At 40.7% G+C, this 18,853-nt stretch overlaps 1 protein-coding gene across 1 annotated transcript; it reads right to left on the bottom strand.

Annotated features, from left to right (window-relative positions):
- Window positions 1-207: 207 nt before the first annotated feature.
- Window positions 208-16,949, bottom strand: LOC111150070 (DEP domain containing 7). Its single transcript, XM_022507410.1, has 9 exons — window positions 16,833-16,949; window positions 6,719-7,109; window positions 4,984-5,111; window positions 3,970-4,159; window positions 2,413-2,624; window positions 1,532-1,674; window positions 1,012-1,137; window positions 812-890; window positions 208-507 (listed from the first exon to the last, which is right to left on the bottom strand). Exons 1-9 carry the CDS (start codon window positions 16,903-16,905, stop codon window positions 314-316), a joined length of 1,536 nt encoding a protein of 511 aa, XP_022363118.1. The 5' UTR covers window positions 16,906-16,949; the 3' UTR covers window positions 208-313.
- Window positions 16,950-18,853: the final 1,904 nt, after the last annotated feature.

Consider the following 18,853-nt stretch of genomic DNA (forward strand, 5'->3'; position numbering starts at 1 on the left):
TTATTAACTTGTAATTACAGACTTCCTGACTATTTAATACTTTGTTAAATAAACACTGCAATGTCGTCTCATTAAATTCCTATGATGTTCTATAAAGTACTGGGCACAGTACTTACAAATCAGCTCACCTTAAAGAGGTCAATACTTAACAGCAATACACCATCTAATAGTTTCAGACACGGAAGGTTATACAAAACATGTTTTATTAAGTACAATTTCATATTTATAACATTTAAGATTACAAATGTGATTAGATTTTTAGGATACATAATTTATTCTTAAAATATATAAGTTATATACAGACATTAAAAACTCAGTCTCCAAAATACTCAATAAAGATGTCTGGATGACACTTATAAAACTGACCTAGCAATTTTTTCTTCTCTTTGGCAGACAATTTTGAATCCTCATCAATAGTCTTTAGTAAATTCATTAGTTCATCCTTGGTTGTCTTCTGTGTATGGTCAGAATAATCACTTTGATCAATTCTCTGGCAATATATGTATCCTTTAAGATTAAAAGTAAAAAGTTCAGTTAATCTATTCCTGAGATTTAAAAAAAAACAACAATATTTTTACATTTATATTCTTATTCCCCAGTTTGTAAAATGCATTGAAGATGCTAAACACTGCTGAGTCTCTAACGCTGGTCAACTTACCTTTTTGACATAAGGACACTCTCTGCTAAGTCTGGATAACTCTGAGGAGTTTTAAAGTCTAGTTGAAGTGTAACTACTTACAACAAAACACTTTCAAATAAACACTAGGGATTTACCTTTGGAAGATCATGAAAATTTTATTTCTCAGATTACCTGTGTCTCTATTTGGATCTCTTCCTTTCTGAATGGCCATGAGTTTAACACTAACAATTTTATGTAGAGTTCCTGGAATCTTAACCAAAAAAAAAAAAAAAAAGAGAGAGAGAGAGAGAAGGGACACAAGAGATTATTCAAATGATTTTAATCCAGTTATCTACTACATAAACTCAATTTAACTACTTTCAGAATTTTACCTTAAAAACATCTTTTTGATGGTCCATTAAAAAGAGTACGAGAAGATCAGTTTTGCCTTTGGATAAATTTTTATTGTCAACAATCGCTTTTGAGAATATCCTTTTCACAACCATTCGGTTGTCACTCTATAAAAATAAAACAAAACATACCCAACAGTGTATATTTAAAAGAATGAGTTTAATAGGGGCACCTGGGTGCCTCAGTGGGTTAAGCCTCTGCCTTCAGCTCAGATCTTGATCTCAGGGTCCTGGGATTGCATTGGGCTCTGTGCTCAGGAGGGAGCCTGCTTCCCCCCAACCCCCCGCCCCTGCCTACTTGTGATCTCTCTCTCTCAAATAAATAAATAAATAAATAAATAAATAAATAAATAAAATGAGTTTAATAGAAGAGGCAATGTTGAATATTAATAGCCACTACTCATTTCAGCATACTTGATGCCAATGTGAAATAATTTGGTATGTGAGTCCTGTAAGTATTAAGACTACTCGAATACAATTCATATTTAGACAAAACACTTACTTCTTTCTGTAATTTAAATTCAGAAGGATGTGCTGCAACAGCCATGAAATATAGTAGTCTTCTAAATTCTTCTCTATTTTGGGAGTCCAGAAGCTTTAAGAAGAGCTGAGTGGCTTCTAATGCTATTTCAGTCTTCCCGTTCACTTCAGCCAAAAGAAAAAACTGCTTTTAATTTTGACCAAATATGACTATCAAAGGGAACAAAATTCAAGGTAAAGCTGAAGCAAAACACTAAACTAACTCAAAACTATTTTCAAAAGCAAAACCAAATAAAACGACTAGGAATTGTAATAAATGACCAACGCCAACCGTCAAGGCAGACTCCTAAATCCTTGTATAATCATTTTAGGATGTTAAATCAAGCTCTTGGCTTTGTAAATAAATCCCCAGCCTGCTTTTCATTAATCCAACACATTTCAAGGGTACACTATGTGTAAAGTAGTGATATATCCAACTCCACCTGAGAAAAATAGAAAGGAGTCTTTGAAACCCCCAATTTGTTTTCAACAAACCATGTGGAAGTTGGGCTCATTGGTAGTGGGGTAGAGTGTCTGCAACTTTGAAGACAATGAAGTAGGAGAAGTGGAGGTGTTGGTAGAGCCTTCTAAAGAAGAGAACTGCCACACTAGACCTATTAAACTTCCAGTGAATGAGGGCAGCTTTCTCCTGTGCCAACCAGAAGTTCCTGCATAACTGGAGAGCTTGCTAAAGCCTCCTTCTAAGTGAGCCCTAGAAGTTTTGGAATAAACATACTTTCCATGGATTAATCCAGATCCATTTTGAGCTTGAAGTAGTGCCATTTTGGTTCATTTGGAGGATAATTAACTTTTTCCTGTTTCCTCCAAAAGACAAATTCCAGTATCCAGTAAGATCTTACTTACCTAAGAGTTCTGCAATGCCATTATGAACATCAGATAAGTGATTTAACAGAGGTTCCCTACTACTGTAATATTTCCCAATGGCATCAAACAGAAGTTCTTTCACTAAGTCTATCCTCTCTGGTTGCTCAGGAAAGTTTCTGCTTATGTCCACCACCATCTGGTCTGGAAGGTACTCTAAGCAGTCAGTTGCCGCAGAGAGCCATTCGTCTTCCCTATGGAGGAGAAGAGAATTATTTAAAAAATTATCTGAATTATTTTAAAAAGTGAAGAATAACAAATATACACACAGTACCTAATGTACTACCTCTTTCAAGTCTGCCATGAGGATAAATTTCCATAGACTTAGATATAGATATGTGTAATTCTTTTTAAAATACAGCTAGATCATGTATCACAGACAAAAAGTTTGGCTTCATAGATCTTCCTTTTTCTTCTTGAAGAGGAAACAGAAGCTATCCACTACAAGACAAACTGAAAAGGATATCAAATTTCAAACTCTACTCTTAAAATGCCACCTGGGTAACCTCAGAAAAGCAGTGCCTTTCAAGAAACAGAATTCTAGAATAACTTCTAGTACTCAACTTGGTAATATGCACTATATATTTATATGTATTTTGTATACGGTTTTAAAAAAGAATAATCATGTGCTCTACCGCTAGGAATCAGGACAACAAATTCTGCCAGCACCCAGGGGCATTAATTCGGGCAGGTCATGTCAGCTTTCTGCACATCAGCTTCACCAAGGTCATTGTTAAGATGCAGTGAGATGATCTCTAAGGTCACTTCTAGCACAATTTCTAACTCTGTATTTAAAATGTAAGGTAATTATAAAATGTTTTCATATGTTGCTTCAGGTTGTAGAAATATGGGGCGCCTGGCTGGCTCAGTCAGTGGCTCATGCACCTCTTGATCTTGGAGTTGTGAGTTCAAGCCCCTTAACAGGTGTAGAGATTACTTAAAAATAAATCTTTAAAAACACTAGATTATAGAAATAGGATTTAAATTATTTCTTTTTTTACAAGAATTATAGGTATGCGGGGCACCTGGGAGGCTCAGTCAGTTAAGTGTTCTAGACTCTTGATTTCAGCTCAGGTCATGATCTCAGGGTCATGGGACTGAACTCCACCTCTGGCTCCATGCTGAGGGCGGAGCCTGCTTAAGATTCTCTCTAGCTGGGGCGCCTGAGTGGATCAGTGGGTTAAAGCCTCTGCCTTTGGCTCAGATCATGATCCCAGGGTCCTGGGATGGAGCCCCGCACAGGGCTCTCTGCTCAGCGGGGAGCCTGCCTTCCGCCCCCCCAACCCCGCCTGCCTCTCTGCCTACTTGTGATCTCTGTCAAATCAATCAATAAATAAATCTAATTTTAAAAATGAATATAAAAAAATGATGAAAATTACATCTGATTTTGTTCTTCAATTTCCCAAGTCCTGATAATTATCAACTAATGCTTATCTGATGCTGTGGACGGAAGAATGCAAAAGATTATCTGAAAACCACCATCTATGACTTCTCCTACAAACACCCTCAAATTATTGAGACAGATGTATTTCCACATACTGAGAGTCACTGTAAGCCTTGAGGATCCCTCGATCCAGATAGTTACTGCTGTTGACCAAGTCAGGTTGCCTCTTAGGCTGAGGAACTTTAGATACAACCTCTTGCTGTTTGAGTAAGGAGTCGAGAAGTGGAAGGTCTACAAGCTGCAGTAGACGTCCAATTGTTTCTTCTTGCCATACTTCATTAATAACTACACAGGAAAAATGACAAAGTAAAAAGTAACAATATTTACTAAATGCTCACCATGTTATTTGCTCAGGCAAGTCTAAGGTATAAATTTGTGGCAAAAGAAAAAAATAGAAGAGAAGAGAAAAAGGAAAAAAGAAGAGGAAAAAGAAAGTCAATCTTATTTATGAAGTGGTTTCATAAAACAATTCAAGATTTGTTTAAAGTGTAGGAGAACAGACTTTGGACGACAGGAATTCTTTTCATTCTTTTACTGTAAAACCAATATGGCAGAGATAAGAGATCAAGTCATATAACATGTTAATAAGGACTTTGGAAGAAAGAATGATTCATTATTCCATCTGAAAACTGGTCTGAAACTATTGGCTCCAGATTATTCCACTCAGGGTTTCCACAACTGGGATGGGGGAGGGAAGGTGGAAATCGGTCATTAATCTACATTCCATTGCCACAGACAAGGAAGAACATAAGAGTTCTATTTATGTTTTAATGTGATTTTCAAAATTTTATTTAACCTAATAAAATGTTAGAGAAAGAAATATCTGAGAGACATTTTAAATAAATAAAAATCTGCACGCAAAACACTGCAGATTTGAACCTCTGCCAGCTGATAGGACAAAAGTCAGTGTTCAAGAGTTGCAACACTGATCTATTTGTTAAAGATAATAGACCTCTGTTAAAACTTAATATAAACAGCTTTAATACACAGTGTACTCTTTCTTTGTGCTCTGAACATTTAAATTCTAATAAAGGTTAAGACTGAAAAGTTTTAAATAACTTATTTTATCTGAAGTTGGTCTTCTATTTACTTGTATCATCTTTACTTACCTTGTGGAGACAAGGTTGCAGAGATGTTTACAGGAGGGGAGTTAGTAGGCTTTAAACTCAGATTTTCCCACAGATCCTCTAAACTTGCTGATTTGATATCAGATGACTTAAATAATGCACCTGAATACCTAAAATGAATTTATTTTTTAAATTACTGTTTATTATTAAGCCCAGAGAAATACTTTACTATCAGAGAGCTGAGTTTCTACAAAGTTCATGCATTTCAGAGCAAAAACACAACAAATGCAAATTCTAAGAGTAGAATACAAAAATATCCACCTTCTCTCTCAAGCCTAAATATACATATGCTAAATTTTCCTTTGAATATTCAGATTTAAGTAATTTGATGACTAAAATTTTGATCTCCAATTTTAAAACATAATCTAACTTTAACAGCTGTTTTTAATCACTCGTCTCTATTTTGGGGGCATTTTTTGGTGGACAGGGCTCATCATTTTCCACATATAGACCTATAATCCTTTATCTACAATTTTGAAACCCCAAAAGCTGTGAGAAATCTGAAGTTTATTCAGAACTAAGATGGTGACAAAACCTGTCCCGCCCGCATAGTCTTCGCTTATCCCAGTTAGTAGGACTATTTTGTTTACCGCAGAAATATTACTGCATTTGGTTACCAGATGCTCTCCCAGATCCATCGAGGAGGGCCATCTAATATATGGTCTATGTACAAAATTATCTTTTTAAAACCTCCAAAGTTCCAAATTTCTAAATGCACGTGCCTCCAATGGTTTCAGATAAAGAATATGCACCTGCGTTTGGAAAGCAGTGATTTTGCTGTATCTTACCCTCACATTTCCGTCCTATATAGAGAGGTAAATGTTATCATCTTTTAAATAGAGTGTTGAAAGTTAAGACATTAAGATATTTGAAACACTAAGTACACTAAATTTGATACATGATACACTAAAAATAACTAAAAGTTGGTAACACTAAAACTCTTTGGGTCAGATCTGAATTAGAAGAGCTTCGGTTACATGGTCACCTCTACAAAGTTTTGCTGAAAGAAATAAAAGGGAAACGTTTTATTTCATGACAAATAACCAAGTTAATGTACTTATCACCAATACCCATTTCAAGCACTGGGCTCTACAGGTCTGTCCCCCAGTGTCCCTTGACATGATTCCTTCCCCCCCAGTGGAGCTCACTGTACCCTCATCTGCAGACGGCAATGCTGCAGTAGTTTCCTAACTGGCTCTCCTTGTTAAGGCTCTCCTTGTCCATATGGCTGCCAGGATGACCTTTCTAAGATACACTGTCATTTTCTGTGGTCTCCCCAACATCTGTATGATTGATTGCAAATTCCTTATGTCATATGAAATCCTCTGCATTCTGGGTCCCACGTACCTTCCATACTTCACATCTGCCATGTCCTGGATTCCAGTGATAACCCACTTGCCTCCCTTCCTCCCTTCTTCCCTCCCTCCCCTTTTCTGTTGTTCTCTGTGTATAAACCCTCTTACATGTTTTTACACTGTGATTGTGAATTGAAGCAGAAAAAAAAAATCAAAATCTGTTGATTATTCTGCTAAATATAAAATATGAATAAGTAGGAATTCTAGGAGATACCAAATAGAAATTCACTGTATCCTGTCAAATATCCCCACATTAGCCCAGTTTACAGTTGCCAAAAGAACATAAAGCCGGTCAGCCTCTCGCTAAAAAGTAAATGAAAGCCTGCCAATATCCCCAGGACAGTCCAACATTTCATACGAACCTGGAAGGCGAATATAGTTTATTCTCTTTGCCCGACTGATTGTCTTGGCTAGGTACAGTTGTGAATCTATAAAGGCTGCAACTACTATCTTCAAATGTAGGTTTCTTGTCTTTGCCAAAGACTTTGGTTGGAACTGCTTCAAATACTTTGTAGTCCATAAGTGCCTGACACACTCTCACCACTTTGGCCCGAGGAATATCCACATCGCCGAAATATTTATTCTGAATTAGGTGAGAGAATATGACATCCACAGCCTCTGAACCAACGAAGCAGTCATTGTGTCTTTTTAAATGGTGTCTTCGCCTTTTCACTTCCACCTGTGTTTGCAGAGTGTTTATAATGCTGCTCCACACATAGGTGGCTCCGAACGGTTTCTGGGCCACACTGAAACCTGCAATGGGAAAAACGCAGAGTAACCTTGTTCATTAATAATCAGGTCCAAGCAATCCTTAAGCAAAAAGTGGCAATTTCCGAAGTTGTTAATGAGGAACAGTTATGAGGTCAGCCTGTTGCCCAACTTCTCATCAGCAGCGCCTACTGTATGGTGAACACTGTTCTATGGGCTAAGATACATCGGTGAGCAAAACAAAGTCCCCGTTCTCATGGACTTCTACTTTGTGGGAAGATACAGACAATATGCGGATGTTGGACGAATGCTGGGGGTGGGGGTGGGGGGCGGCGGTGGTAATAAAGCCTGGTGAGGAGGAGAGCACTATTTTGGAGGGGATGTCTGGAAAGATCTGACAAGGTGGTATGTGAGCAGAAGCCGGAGTACAACCAGGAAGCAAGCTGTGCAGATATCTGGGGAAAGGGCAGAGGGAGCAGGAAGAACAAAGGCCCGAGAAGCGAGTGCGCTTGGCCAGGAGATGAAGAACAAGGCCAAGATGGCCTGAGTGGGTAACCAGGGAGAGAACAGTAGGAAGTGGGATCAGAGGGGAGTGGAAATGGTCTTTGGGGTGGGGGAGTGCAGATCAAGTAGGTCCTTGCGGCAGTTACGAATTATGTGGAAGGAACTCTATTAAGTGCCTCACATGTAGACCATTAGCAACGCTATGAGGCAGATATAATCTCTATTTGAGAGATGGAAAACAGATGCACAGAGGTTAAGCGTAACTTCCAGACATACCGTAAGAGGTGCTACTGGAATTTCGCTCATGGTCTGTATCATTTTAAAGCATTTATCGGTAAATAGGTAGATGGACAGTTATACATACATACACACACACACACACACACACACACACACACACACACACGAGTTGGAATAAACTAATATTTTTAAAGCTTCCTATTATGCAGGCTTAGGAGTTAAGTACTTTGTGCAGGGAAGACTGCTTTCTGCCCAACAGGAGCTCGCAGCCTACCACAAAGAGGAAAAGCACAGAAACTGAGCAAGATTTTAGCAAAACAGAAAAGAAAGAAAACATGCTTTCAAAGAGTTATCACATTTTTCCGCATTGTAATAAATGGATATTTGGCAAAACTACAAAGAAAAGGAGAAACAATTAAGAGGGAAAAAATGGACCTTAGTTTTAATAAGCTGATGGAACAGAGTCTAGCTAATCATCAGCTCGTTGGCCAGCTGGCTGGCTTGCCTTTTTTTTTTTTTTTTAAGATTTTATTTATTTGTTTGACAGAGAGATCACAAGTAGGCAGAGAGGCAGGCGGGGGGTGGGGAGGCTGGGGGGGCAGGGAAGCAGGCTCTCTGCTGAGCAGAGAGCCCGATTCGATGTGGGGCTCGATCCCAGGACCCTGGGATCATGACCTGAGCAGAGGCCTTAACCCATTGAGCCACCTAGGCACCCTGGCTTGCTCTCTTTTTACATAAACAGAGAGTATGCCTTTTTTTGTGTTATAACTTCCAGTGATCCTCGGAATACACAGTGGTTCTAATTTTTAAGCCCCCAGTTTTGTTAAGTGTATTACTTCCTATATTTTTAGGATACTCTGACAGAGAAGTTGAAAACTTATTACGTCCCTTAAGGTCATATAAAAAGGAAAACTATGCATCAGTACAAATATAAGGAATAAGGGGAGCTATAACCAAAGAAACTGCTACCTGAAACTACCTTCCTGCCTTTTTAGAGAAAATAGAATGTATGAGATGAAGGTAAAGTTGAGTTCCTGAAAGACATTAAAACTCCATTTCATGTGCTAGAGTCATAAATTTTAAGTAGGTCATTCAGTCTTTTATAATAATAGAATCCCAGTGGGCCATCACACTGTAGTCACTTACAGTGTCATTTCGTAGCTACTAGAAATTTTAACATCTTCACCATGAAAATTACTAACATACACACAGGCATACACATAAAATCCTTTACTATTTGTATACTTCCCGTACCAAAAGTAGATGGATAATTTAACTATCTACCAATTATTATTTTGGTTTAATAATCAGCAAGACTGTTTTTATATTTTAAAATTCAAGATACTTCATAATCCAGTAACAAACAAAGAAGGCAGTAACTGATGCTAGTTTTCCAAATATCATGTGAACAGTTTTAAGGACTGAATTATGGAGAATCAATTAGATAAACCACACCGGTAAAAGAGATTTACTACCCGCACAGTATTTAATATCTACTGAACAGAGCCAGAATGGAGCATTTGATGAAATCTTAAAACCTGTCCAGCTCATTCCTGGTGTCTAGAACCCAGGAGTAGCTGCACTGTTTCCAGGCACAATAACTAAATAAAAAGAGTGTTCAGAGTTAATATTCATTTTTTAAGATTTTGTTTATTTATTTGACACAGAGAGAGAGAGATCACAAGTAGGCAGAGAGGCAGGCAGAGAGAGAGAGGGAGAAGCAGGCTCCCCGCTGAGCAGAGAGCCCGATTGCGGGCTCAATCCCAGGACCATGAGATCGTGACCTGAGCCAAAAGCGGAGGCTTTAACCCCCTGAGCCACCCAGGCGCCCTCATAGTTAATATTCTTAACTTCTTAAAATACTAGAGATTATAGCTGAGATTTAAATGAACTTAATGTCTGCTCTTTAGACTTTCCAAATATTCATTGTTATTAATAACAACTCATGTTTTGAGTACTTAAATATGACAAGCTCTGCCTTCTCTTATTGAATCCTGATAAACTTTCTCTGAAATAGTTGTTAATAATCTTATTTTGAGGAAATTGAGGCTCATGAGTTAAACAAACCCAGTTTCACAGGTAGTAAATATATACTTTTTCTAGTTCTCAAATGTAAATATATTAAATCACCAGAGGGTTTTAGCATCAACTTTTCACTAGGATTAAGTGAAAGAGCTTTAAGTGAGCCAATGAGATTAGAAGAAACAAAAAACTTTAAGATTTGTGAGCCCTCCCCACCTCCAAAAAAAAAAAAAAATTGTGAACCCTTAACAAAGCTATTTAAAACAGCAGCCGTGGGCGTCTGGGTGGCTTAGCTAGTTAAGCACCTGCCTTCGGCTCAGACCATGATCTCAAGGTGCTGGGATCAAGTCCTGCATCAGCCTCTCTGATCAGTGGGGAGTCTGCTTCTCCCTCTCCTTTTGCCCCTCCCCCAACTCATGCTCCCCCCCAATATATAAATAAAACCTTAAAAAAAAATCAGTCATTAAATAAACCAATAAATAAATAAATAAATAAATGCTATAGCCGTTAGTCCTAAAATAAAGTAGGATATCATAAATTCTATAATACATACAAGCCACAGTACACAGGAGTAGGAGAGGAGAGGAAATTAAGATTCAAACTTGTAGAGATCAGAGAGCCTTTTAAGTAGCAGTGAAAGAGACTTCTGGCTGGTAATGATATTAAATTTGAAACACCTCAGTCCTAAGAGTTGAGCTACAAGTAGATAAGTATAAAAATCCTAAAAATTAAGGCTGAGTCACTTACTAATTAGAGATCAACAAGACAACAGAAGGGGGTAGGAGGGAGGGGAGACACAGCTTCAGTGACAAAGGCTAATCTTCAGAGGGGAAGTAAGAAGAATAAATTTCCGCATATTAACTTGCTGCTTAAATATGGGAAATCAGGAAGTTCTGCAGGTTGGATAACACAGTATAAAAGATTAAAGAACAGGTTAGAGCAGGATAGTAGGCACCTCTGAGCCACACAATGTTTCCAGAGTCCTCTAGGCATGATACAATTCAGCCCTTTCAGGTCCCCTCTGTTCTCACTGACCATTAATTCCCAACATTGCATCCTGGGATATTTCCCCTTAAGCATCACCACCCACAGACCCAAACCAGCTCATGTTCATACAGATACTTTAATACATAACATAACCTGCACTTGACAAGTACATGTGCCAAAACCCACACCAGGATAACCTGTTTTTTTAATGCTGACTTCACCAGTTGAACATAGATCCCCCACATGCTGGTTTGAAACTTATTCATCATCATCGAAGAGTTGAAGGGAATATGGGTATAGCAGACCACGGCCCAGTGAGACAAATTACTGTGACTTCTGAACAGGATTCAAGAGACCAGAAGTAGACAAAGAGTGCTTTGTAAGTCTAGCATCAAATTTCAGCTTCAGCCTTGTCCCCAGCCCTCACTTGCATATGAGCTAGACATTTCTTTAAAAGTCATCACTATCTAATTACTAGTGATGCTCACCTTAAACCAGGTGCCCTAGTAGGTTAGGCGTCTGGCTCCTGATTTGGGCTCAGGTCATGAGCTCAGGGTTGAGAGAGGGAGCCCCACATGGGGCTCTGTGCTGGGCATGGAGCCTGCTTGAGATTCTCTCTCACCCTCTGCTCCTGCCCCAACCCACTCTCTCCCCCTTCTCTAAAATAAATAAATTAATAAAATCAGATTCAGCACTATCTGCCTCTTGATGCTTCCTGATTTCCTTTGGTCACAAATGTTCTAAAAGCATCATGATGAAAGGATCAAAGAGTCTAAAGATTAGCTGTGATGACCTTGGATAAGAGAATTAACCTCTATAGGCTGGTTTCTTCATTCACTGATACAAGAGCTGAACACTGTGTTTAAGGGTGGTTTCAGGTCTAAACATCTGACTATAGGATTTCAGAGACTGAAATTCTACCCATTTCCATTTAGATATGGACATTGAACACCACAGAAAATATGGTAAGAAATGAGGAATAGGAACAAATGTGACCTTATAAAAAGCTTTTTGGAAGGTGACCTAACAAGAGGCTCAGAAATTGTTTTAAATTAGATCTATAACATACTGTGCTCATAAGCCCTATATAAATCTAGGTTAGTTAACATTCATTTTTCAAGCACTCATCTTTATTTGCTTGAAAGCAATACTTATTTTTCAAAACCAAGACCTGTCCTTTGCATGTATTTGAAATCTATCCAAAAAAGTTTACCAACCATAAAAAGAAGTTAAATTTCTGATACTGAACTCTGATATATATGTGTAATACTAATATCTTCCCTTCTACAAGTACACACTAAATACTCAAGTTATTGAAATAATTCCTTAAAAGATCAAGTCATAAGGCAGACATGTCAAGAAATTACACTTATTCAGAAGTTATAAAGGGATAATCAGCTTCAGCTATGATCTGCAGAACACATCTCCCACAGCCCTGCTGGTGAAACTGACCTAAGGACAAAAACAATTCTATAGTCACTTCAAATTAGTAGGATTATTCGCCTGAGAAGATCATATACATATTACAAAAGTGGATCCCAGTGCAAGGTAAACACACAGAGAATTATGAAAAAAAAAAAAATGCTACTTCTAAATGAACATGTAACAATCTCCTTTTCCTTCTTGGGCTTTAGAATGCCCCTACCCCACAGGAAAAAAAAAAAAAAGAATTCAGATAGCTCATGTTAGACACTTTTCACAAAACTTGGACAGCAAGCTAATGCCTTTTTTTTTTAAGATTTTATTTGTTTATTTGACAGATCACAAGTAGGCAGAGAGGCAGGCAGAGAGAGAGGGGGAAGCAGACTCCCTGCTGAGCAGAGAGCCCAATGCGGGACTCGATCCCAGGACTCTGAGACCATGACCTGAGCCAAAGGCAGAGGCTTAACCCACTGAGCCACCCAGGTGTCCCTAATGCCTTTTTTTCAAATGTCCTTACAGTTCGCAAAAGTTCAAATGATTTAATTGCCTTATAGACTGCCTATAGATTTGGTTATTCAACACTTGTTGAGTGGTAGATGACTGCCAACTACTAAAAATTTTTAAAGGAGAGTTAATGCAGTGGTTCTTAGTGAATGATTTTTATAGTCATCTAGATACCTGGCAATGTCTGGAGCCATTCTTGGTTGTCCCAGGCGGAGGAAGGGGAAGTGCTACTGGCACTTAGTGAGCAGATGGGCTAGGGACGCTGCTAAACACAGGCCAGCCCCCACAACAGAGAGAATGTCAATAGTGCCCACAGTTCAGAAAGTGTGGGTTAACTGAATAGTATTAGGACATGAAAACTTGTGTTAATGCAGCAGGCACAGCGCTCTTTTCTGTGGATACAAAGAGTAAGATCAAAGCATGAGTTCTGGAGTCCCAGATACCTGAGTTCTATTCTCGGCCCCATCTTTACTAATAATGCAATCCTGGCCAAACAGCCTAACTTTTCTGTTGCAAAACAAGAGCTAGGTCCACTTCCCTCAGTTACCGTGAGGATCACAGGAGACAATATACGCTAAGTGGCTACCATCAGTACCCAGCAATGAACAGACGTGTAACTCCAAACAGAGTGGGAAACTGTCACAATTTGGAAGAGCCTAAAGACTCAATGTAATATGATATTCCCACCTTTTTAAAAAGATTTTATTTATTTGACAGAGAGAGACAGCAAGAGAGGGAACACAAGCAGAGGGAGTGGGAGAGGGAGAATCGGGATCCCTGCTCTGCTCTGCAAAGAGCCTGATGTGTGGCTCCATCCCAGACCCTAGGATCATGACCTGAGCCAAAGGCAGATGCTTAACCGACTGAGCCACCCGGGAGCCCCTGTAATGTAATATCCTGAATGGGATCCTGGAACAGAAAAAGAACATTAGGCAAAAATTAATGAAATCTGAGTAAAGTATGGACTTCAGCTCATAAGTATGTGTTAACTTTGGTTCATTAATTGTGACAAATGTACTATACAAAGGTAAGATGTTAATAGTAAGGAAAAAATGAGTAAAGGGCAGATGGGAACTCTATATACCAACTTCATGACTTTTCTGTAAATCTAAATCTATTCAAAATTCTAAAAGTTTATTTAAAAAGTAAAAAGAAAAGGGAAGGTATCTTACTTCTTCCTTCCTCTGAACTAAGGGGACAGTCTCTACCTTCAGAGTTTATCCTTTAACTATTCGTACCACCTGAGGATGTCAGGCTTTAAACAGAATTCAATACATAAAGGCTGCCAGCAGATTAAGACAAGATGTGTCACATACCAGAGGATTTAACTCTTCATCAGAAAATAATAAATAAATCCTAAGTCATTTAGTCACAAGCATCTGCCTTCAGCTCCAGTTGTGATCCCAGGGTCCTGAGATAGGCCCCAAGTTGGTCTCCCTGCTCAGCAGGAGGCCTGCTTCTCCCATTCCCTGTGCTCCTCCCCCCATTCATGCTCGCTCTCTCACGCTCTCTCTCTCTCTCAAATAAATAAAAAAATTTTTTAAAATCCTAAAACATTTAGGATTAAAGAGAATTTTTTAAAAGATTTTATTTATTTATTTGACAGACAGAGATCACAAGTAGGCAGAGAGGCAGGCAGAGAGGAGGAAGCAGGCTCCCTGCTGAGCAGAGAGCCCGATGTGGGGCTCGATCCCAGAACCCTGAGATGAGACCATGACCTGAGCCGAAGGCAGAGGCTTTAACCCACTGAGCCACCTGGTGCCCCGGATTAAAGAGAATTTTAAGAATTATTTTTTTTTCCAAGAGATTTTAAAACATTACTCACAGAACTGCCAAGACAAAAGAAAAGAACTAATCTACTGGACATTAACCAAAACCTTATGAAAAGAGATAAATGTAGAGAACTGAGATTTGGGTGTTCAAATAAGCAGCTGTGACTGAGTGGGAAAAACCTGCTAGACACGGATACCAATATGCAATGCTTTTACTGTATATTGGTTTTGGTAGTCCAAAGTTTGCTTTCCTCTTGTGTGGTATTAGAGATGTCAAGCTAAACCTGAGACTGCCTCTAAAAAGAAGGCTGCAAGTAGGTAAAGGACGTAAAAGAAATCTTTTCTAATAATAACAATTTTAAAACAGGCTAAGAGAAGTATCCACAAAAGTAGGCACTGGCCCCTACTTTAATTGAGACAGATTAATGAGACAGCATATGGGAAGTACTTTGAGCTCCCTGGAAAAGTGATACCAGGTGAATTCAAAGAATTAGGTTACAGTATGAAGGGATAACAGGATAACACACCACTTTCTTGTCTATATTGAAAGGCAAATATCTTCAAAGTATGTGCTGATGGCTAGCTTATAGCATTCATTTCTTCTACATAAATCAGGTCCCCTGGTCACTACAGCCCGTTTAGGTGTAGAAAGAGTAACTATTCGGTAAAGAATGAAGAGTACAAAGCCGCTTGCAGCACACAGAGAGCCAGTCGCAAGGAACCAAGAAGCACAGGCTCCTATTACTGTGCTCCCTGGGACTGTGACATGGAACTAAAGGGTGGAAGAGAGATTAACAAATGCTAACCGGTAGAGTTCCAACTCTAGCAAGCAAAACAAATGAGAAGAGGCGGTGGGCCCTTCTCTGCCCACTGCACCTGCCAGGCAGGAACCTGGTCTTTTCCTTGGGTTTAGATCTGCTTACCAGCACCTCAGCTCCTCCCGCGGAGAGTCGCCTACTTAATTTTGAAGATACATACTCCCTTATGCCATCTAAGAACCTGTTCACAAATGCCCAAAGCTCAGAACTGGTATTTCAGCTGTTAGAGAAGACAGGGTGCTACGGTTCTAATCACTTAAAAGTTGGTAATGGCTTTCACTCAGAAAGTAAGCCTAAAGACTTCCCAAGACTGTTTCCAATTTTGAATTCTCAAATGATGAATGAATCCCTTCTCTTCACAATGTAAAACAAAGAGAAATTCTGAATGTAGCCATCATATGCTTATCTGATCCTTTAAATTGGTGGAGAAAAGGTCAATATTATGACTGTTCTTAGAAAAGTAGCTCTCTATCACAATTTATTGGCATTTTGAAGATTAAAAGGAGTATTAGTAATTGTAAGTCGACACAAGACTGGAACCATTGAGATGCACCCAAATGACCTGAGTCAAGTCACTGACTACTGTCATCTTGAGGAAGGAGTCAATTTCACTAGTAGGTATTTTCCAAAGGAAACGTTTTTGCGGGATAGGGAACCTACACCCCACACAGCAGATACAGAAAAGGGTAAAGTTGTATCTGCTCTAGAAAGAAAGAAAAAAAAAAAAAGGCTGTGTTGTGTGAATATCTTTACTTACTGGGTTGTAATATGCTAGAATCAGAATTTTAGAATTGGTTATCCCTTCCGTTCATTTGTTTGGACATTCAAAGAAAGCAAAAGGCTAAGCAAGCTGTCCCCAAAGATATGATTAAGCTGGTGGCAGAATTCACCAACGTCTCTCCTAATGTCACAAAACCATTAAAAAAAAAAAAAGTTCAAAACTCCCATTCACTGAAATACTCCTTATCCAGAAAATTTAACGAATACTTTTTATGCCAAGTTCCTTGCCATCGAACAAAAAACACTCATCACTCCCAGGAAGTCTGGAGAACAGAGTGGGCAAGAGAGGCGCTCGGTCCCTGGCCATATTGTGCGGCCGAGGTTCGTGCTTGAGACAGAAGGCAAAGAGCCATCGAGGTCCGGAGATACTCGCTAAGCGTAACGACGTGGAGCCTGTCTGGAGACCGAGTGAGAACGCCTGGCACGCAGCGGGCCACTGACGAGAGCGCGGCGAAGTTCCAGTTGGGGAACTAAGTAAAAATCTGGGCTGTGAGGGCGGCGGGGTCTGCCGGCCGAAGCCCACCCGCCGGAGAGGGCTCTAATTCGCCGACACTGAGAGGTACCCGCCCGAGTGGTTACAGCTGCGCCGACCCGCTGGACCCGGCGGGGACCCGGTCCAGCGCGAGAACCGCAGCCTGGGCCCCTCTCCCCCATAGCCCCCCAACCCGGGCCGGCCCGGGACCCCCTACACGCCCGGGACAGGGGCCCTCAGCACCTACCCGGAGGCCTCTGCGCCGGGCTATGGAGAGCCGACAGGTTCAGCGCCACCGCCTCCTCCCGCACCGTAGCCATGGCCGTGGCTGCCAGGTTGCCAGCACCACCGACTGCAGCACCGTGAAGTCCGCGCCCGCCGCTCCGCCGCCAGTTAACTGGCCCAGGACGGGGCGGGGCTGCCGTCAGGTCCCGCCCCCGCCCGCCCAGGGCGCCGCGCGCCACGGGTCACGTGGCTGTCGAAGAAGCGTGTAACCTGCCGCCCGAGGGCCGGGAAAAGGTGCGGCCTTCGCGGTCCTTGACTGCGCTACTCACTTGTGATGTGGGAGATAGCCAAGCAGGGAGCACTTCGGTGTGGGCCCCGTGACTGGCGCCGGCACCTACGCGACCCGCTTCCCACCGTGGCTCGGCGCCTCCTAAGCGCGGGCAGCAGTTAGCGCCTGGCAGGCCCAGCCCACCTGGGTGCAAACCATGTCCCGCTGTTGATGAGTTCTGGGACGCAGCAAGTGGCTTAACTGCTCTGTGCCTCAGGGCCCTCACCTGTGACGTGGGGTTTGTTTTGTTTTTTCTTTTTAAGTGGGCTCCACACCCAGCTTGGACTCCCAGGGGGGCTTGAACTCAGGACTCTGTGATCAAGACCTGAGCTGAAACGGAGTCCTTAGCTTAAACGACTGAGTCTCACACACCCACCCTCCGGCGCCCTTGGAGTGGAGTTTGTTGTTGTTGGGGTTTTTTTGTTGTTGGTTTTTTGTTTTGTTTTGTTTTGTTTTGTTTTTTGAAGATTTTATTTGAGAGAGAGAGCAGGGCTTGGAGCAGAGGGAGATAATGTCAAGCAGATTCTGGGCTGGGTGCAGAGACCACCCCGGGACCCCAAGATCATGACCTGAGCAGAAACCAAGAGTCCGAAACTTAACCAGTTGAGCCACTGGGGTACCCCTGGTGTGGAGTTTTTAAAATGAAGATTACACAAGTTAATTCATGCTCAGAATTTTAGTAGCTTTTTCTAAAAGTTAATGCTTAAAATTATGTCATCATGACAAATGCACCGAGTTTTTCACGCACCCCTCCCTGTAAAAAAAAACAAACAAATCTTTATCTGGCCCAGGAGAGCAATGTCTAGAGGTCATGGTTAGGAGGGCAGCTGGCTGGCCACGGGGCTGACTGCCAAGGAAATCGGTGCCGCCTCCAAAGTAACTCTGGGTCAGGAGGGTAAGGATAGAGTTTGCTACGCAGAGGGAGTGAAGGCTAGGAAAGACGGGAAGGGAGGGTTGTTAACGGGAATCTGAAGCTAGAGAATCCAGGGGTCTAGTGCTGGGGTACTTCTGAAAGGATAAATGATCTAAGGGACCAATAATTCAACCGCCAAATACTTGCCCAGTTTTGGTTTTTTTTTTCAAATTTGGGAATTTTGTAATGATTTTAAACCATTGGTACATATAATGTTTGTTTAGAAGGAGGATGCCCTTGTGATCAGATTGTAAATTAGAATAGCTTTTAGGTGGGAATTAATTAGCTTATTGGAAGAAGCTCCTACATGCGGCTCAAAGAATACAACACTAAAACTACAGACGTGGTTGTTTCAAAGAATACAAAGTTAAGAAACTGTGACCCTAGAATCCCAGTTAGGTGTGTGGGACCCAGACAATTGCTGTTCTAAGATTCAGAAAAGGTTGCCAGCTGGTTAGGCCTTTTTTTATATACTCTCTCCCCCTGGTGGTAGTAAAACCTGGTCTCACTTTGTTCAAGGAATTTCCTCTGTAATTTCTCAGTTGGTTCCTGCTTGCAGAGATAAGAAACAATATAGGACCAGTTTCAGGCATTCAACAGGCCAGTTAACAGTCTGTCCCAGGCTGCGTAACTAAATAAAAACACATGTTCATCCTCACTGCTTGGGAGAGAAAATAACTCATACCAAACTCTAAAAACAAGTCGTTTTTGTTTTTTTTTTTAAAGATTTTATTTATTGGACAGAGATCACAAGTAGGCAGAGAGGCAGGCAGAGGTGGGGGCGGGGAGCAGGCTCCTTGAA

The sequence above is a fragment of the Enhydra lutris genome, unplaced genomic scaffold (assembly GCF_002288905.1).
Source record: "Enhydra lutris kenyoni isolate GAN:26980312 unplaced genomic scaffold, ASM228890v2 scaffoldscaffold22, whole genome shotgun sequence".
Lineage (NCBI taxonomy): Eukaryota > Metazoa > Chordata > Mammalia > Carnivora > Mustelidae > Enhydra > Enhydra lutris.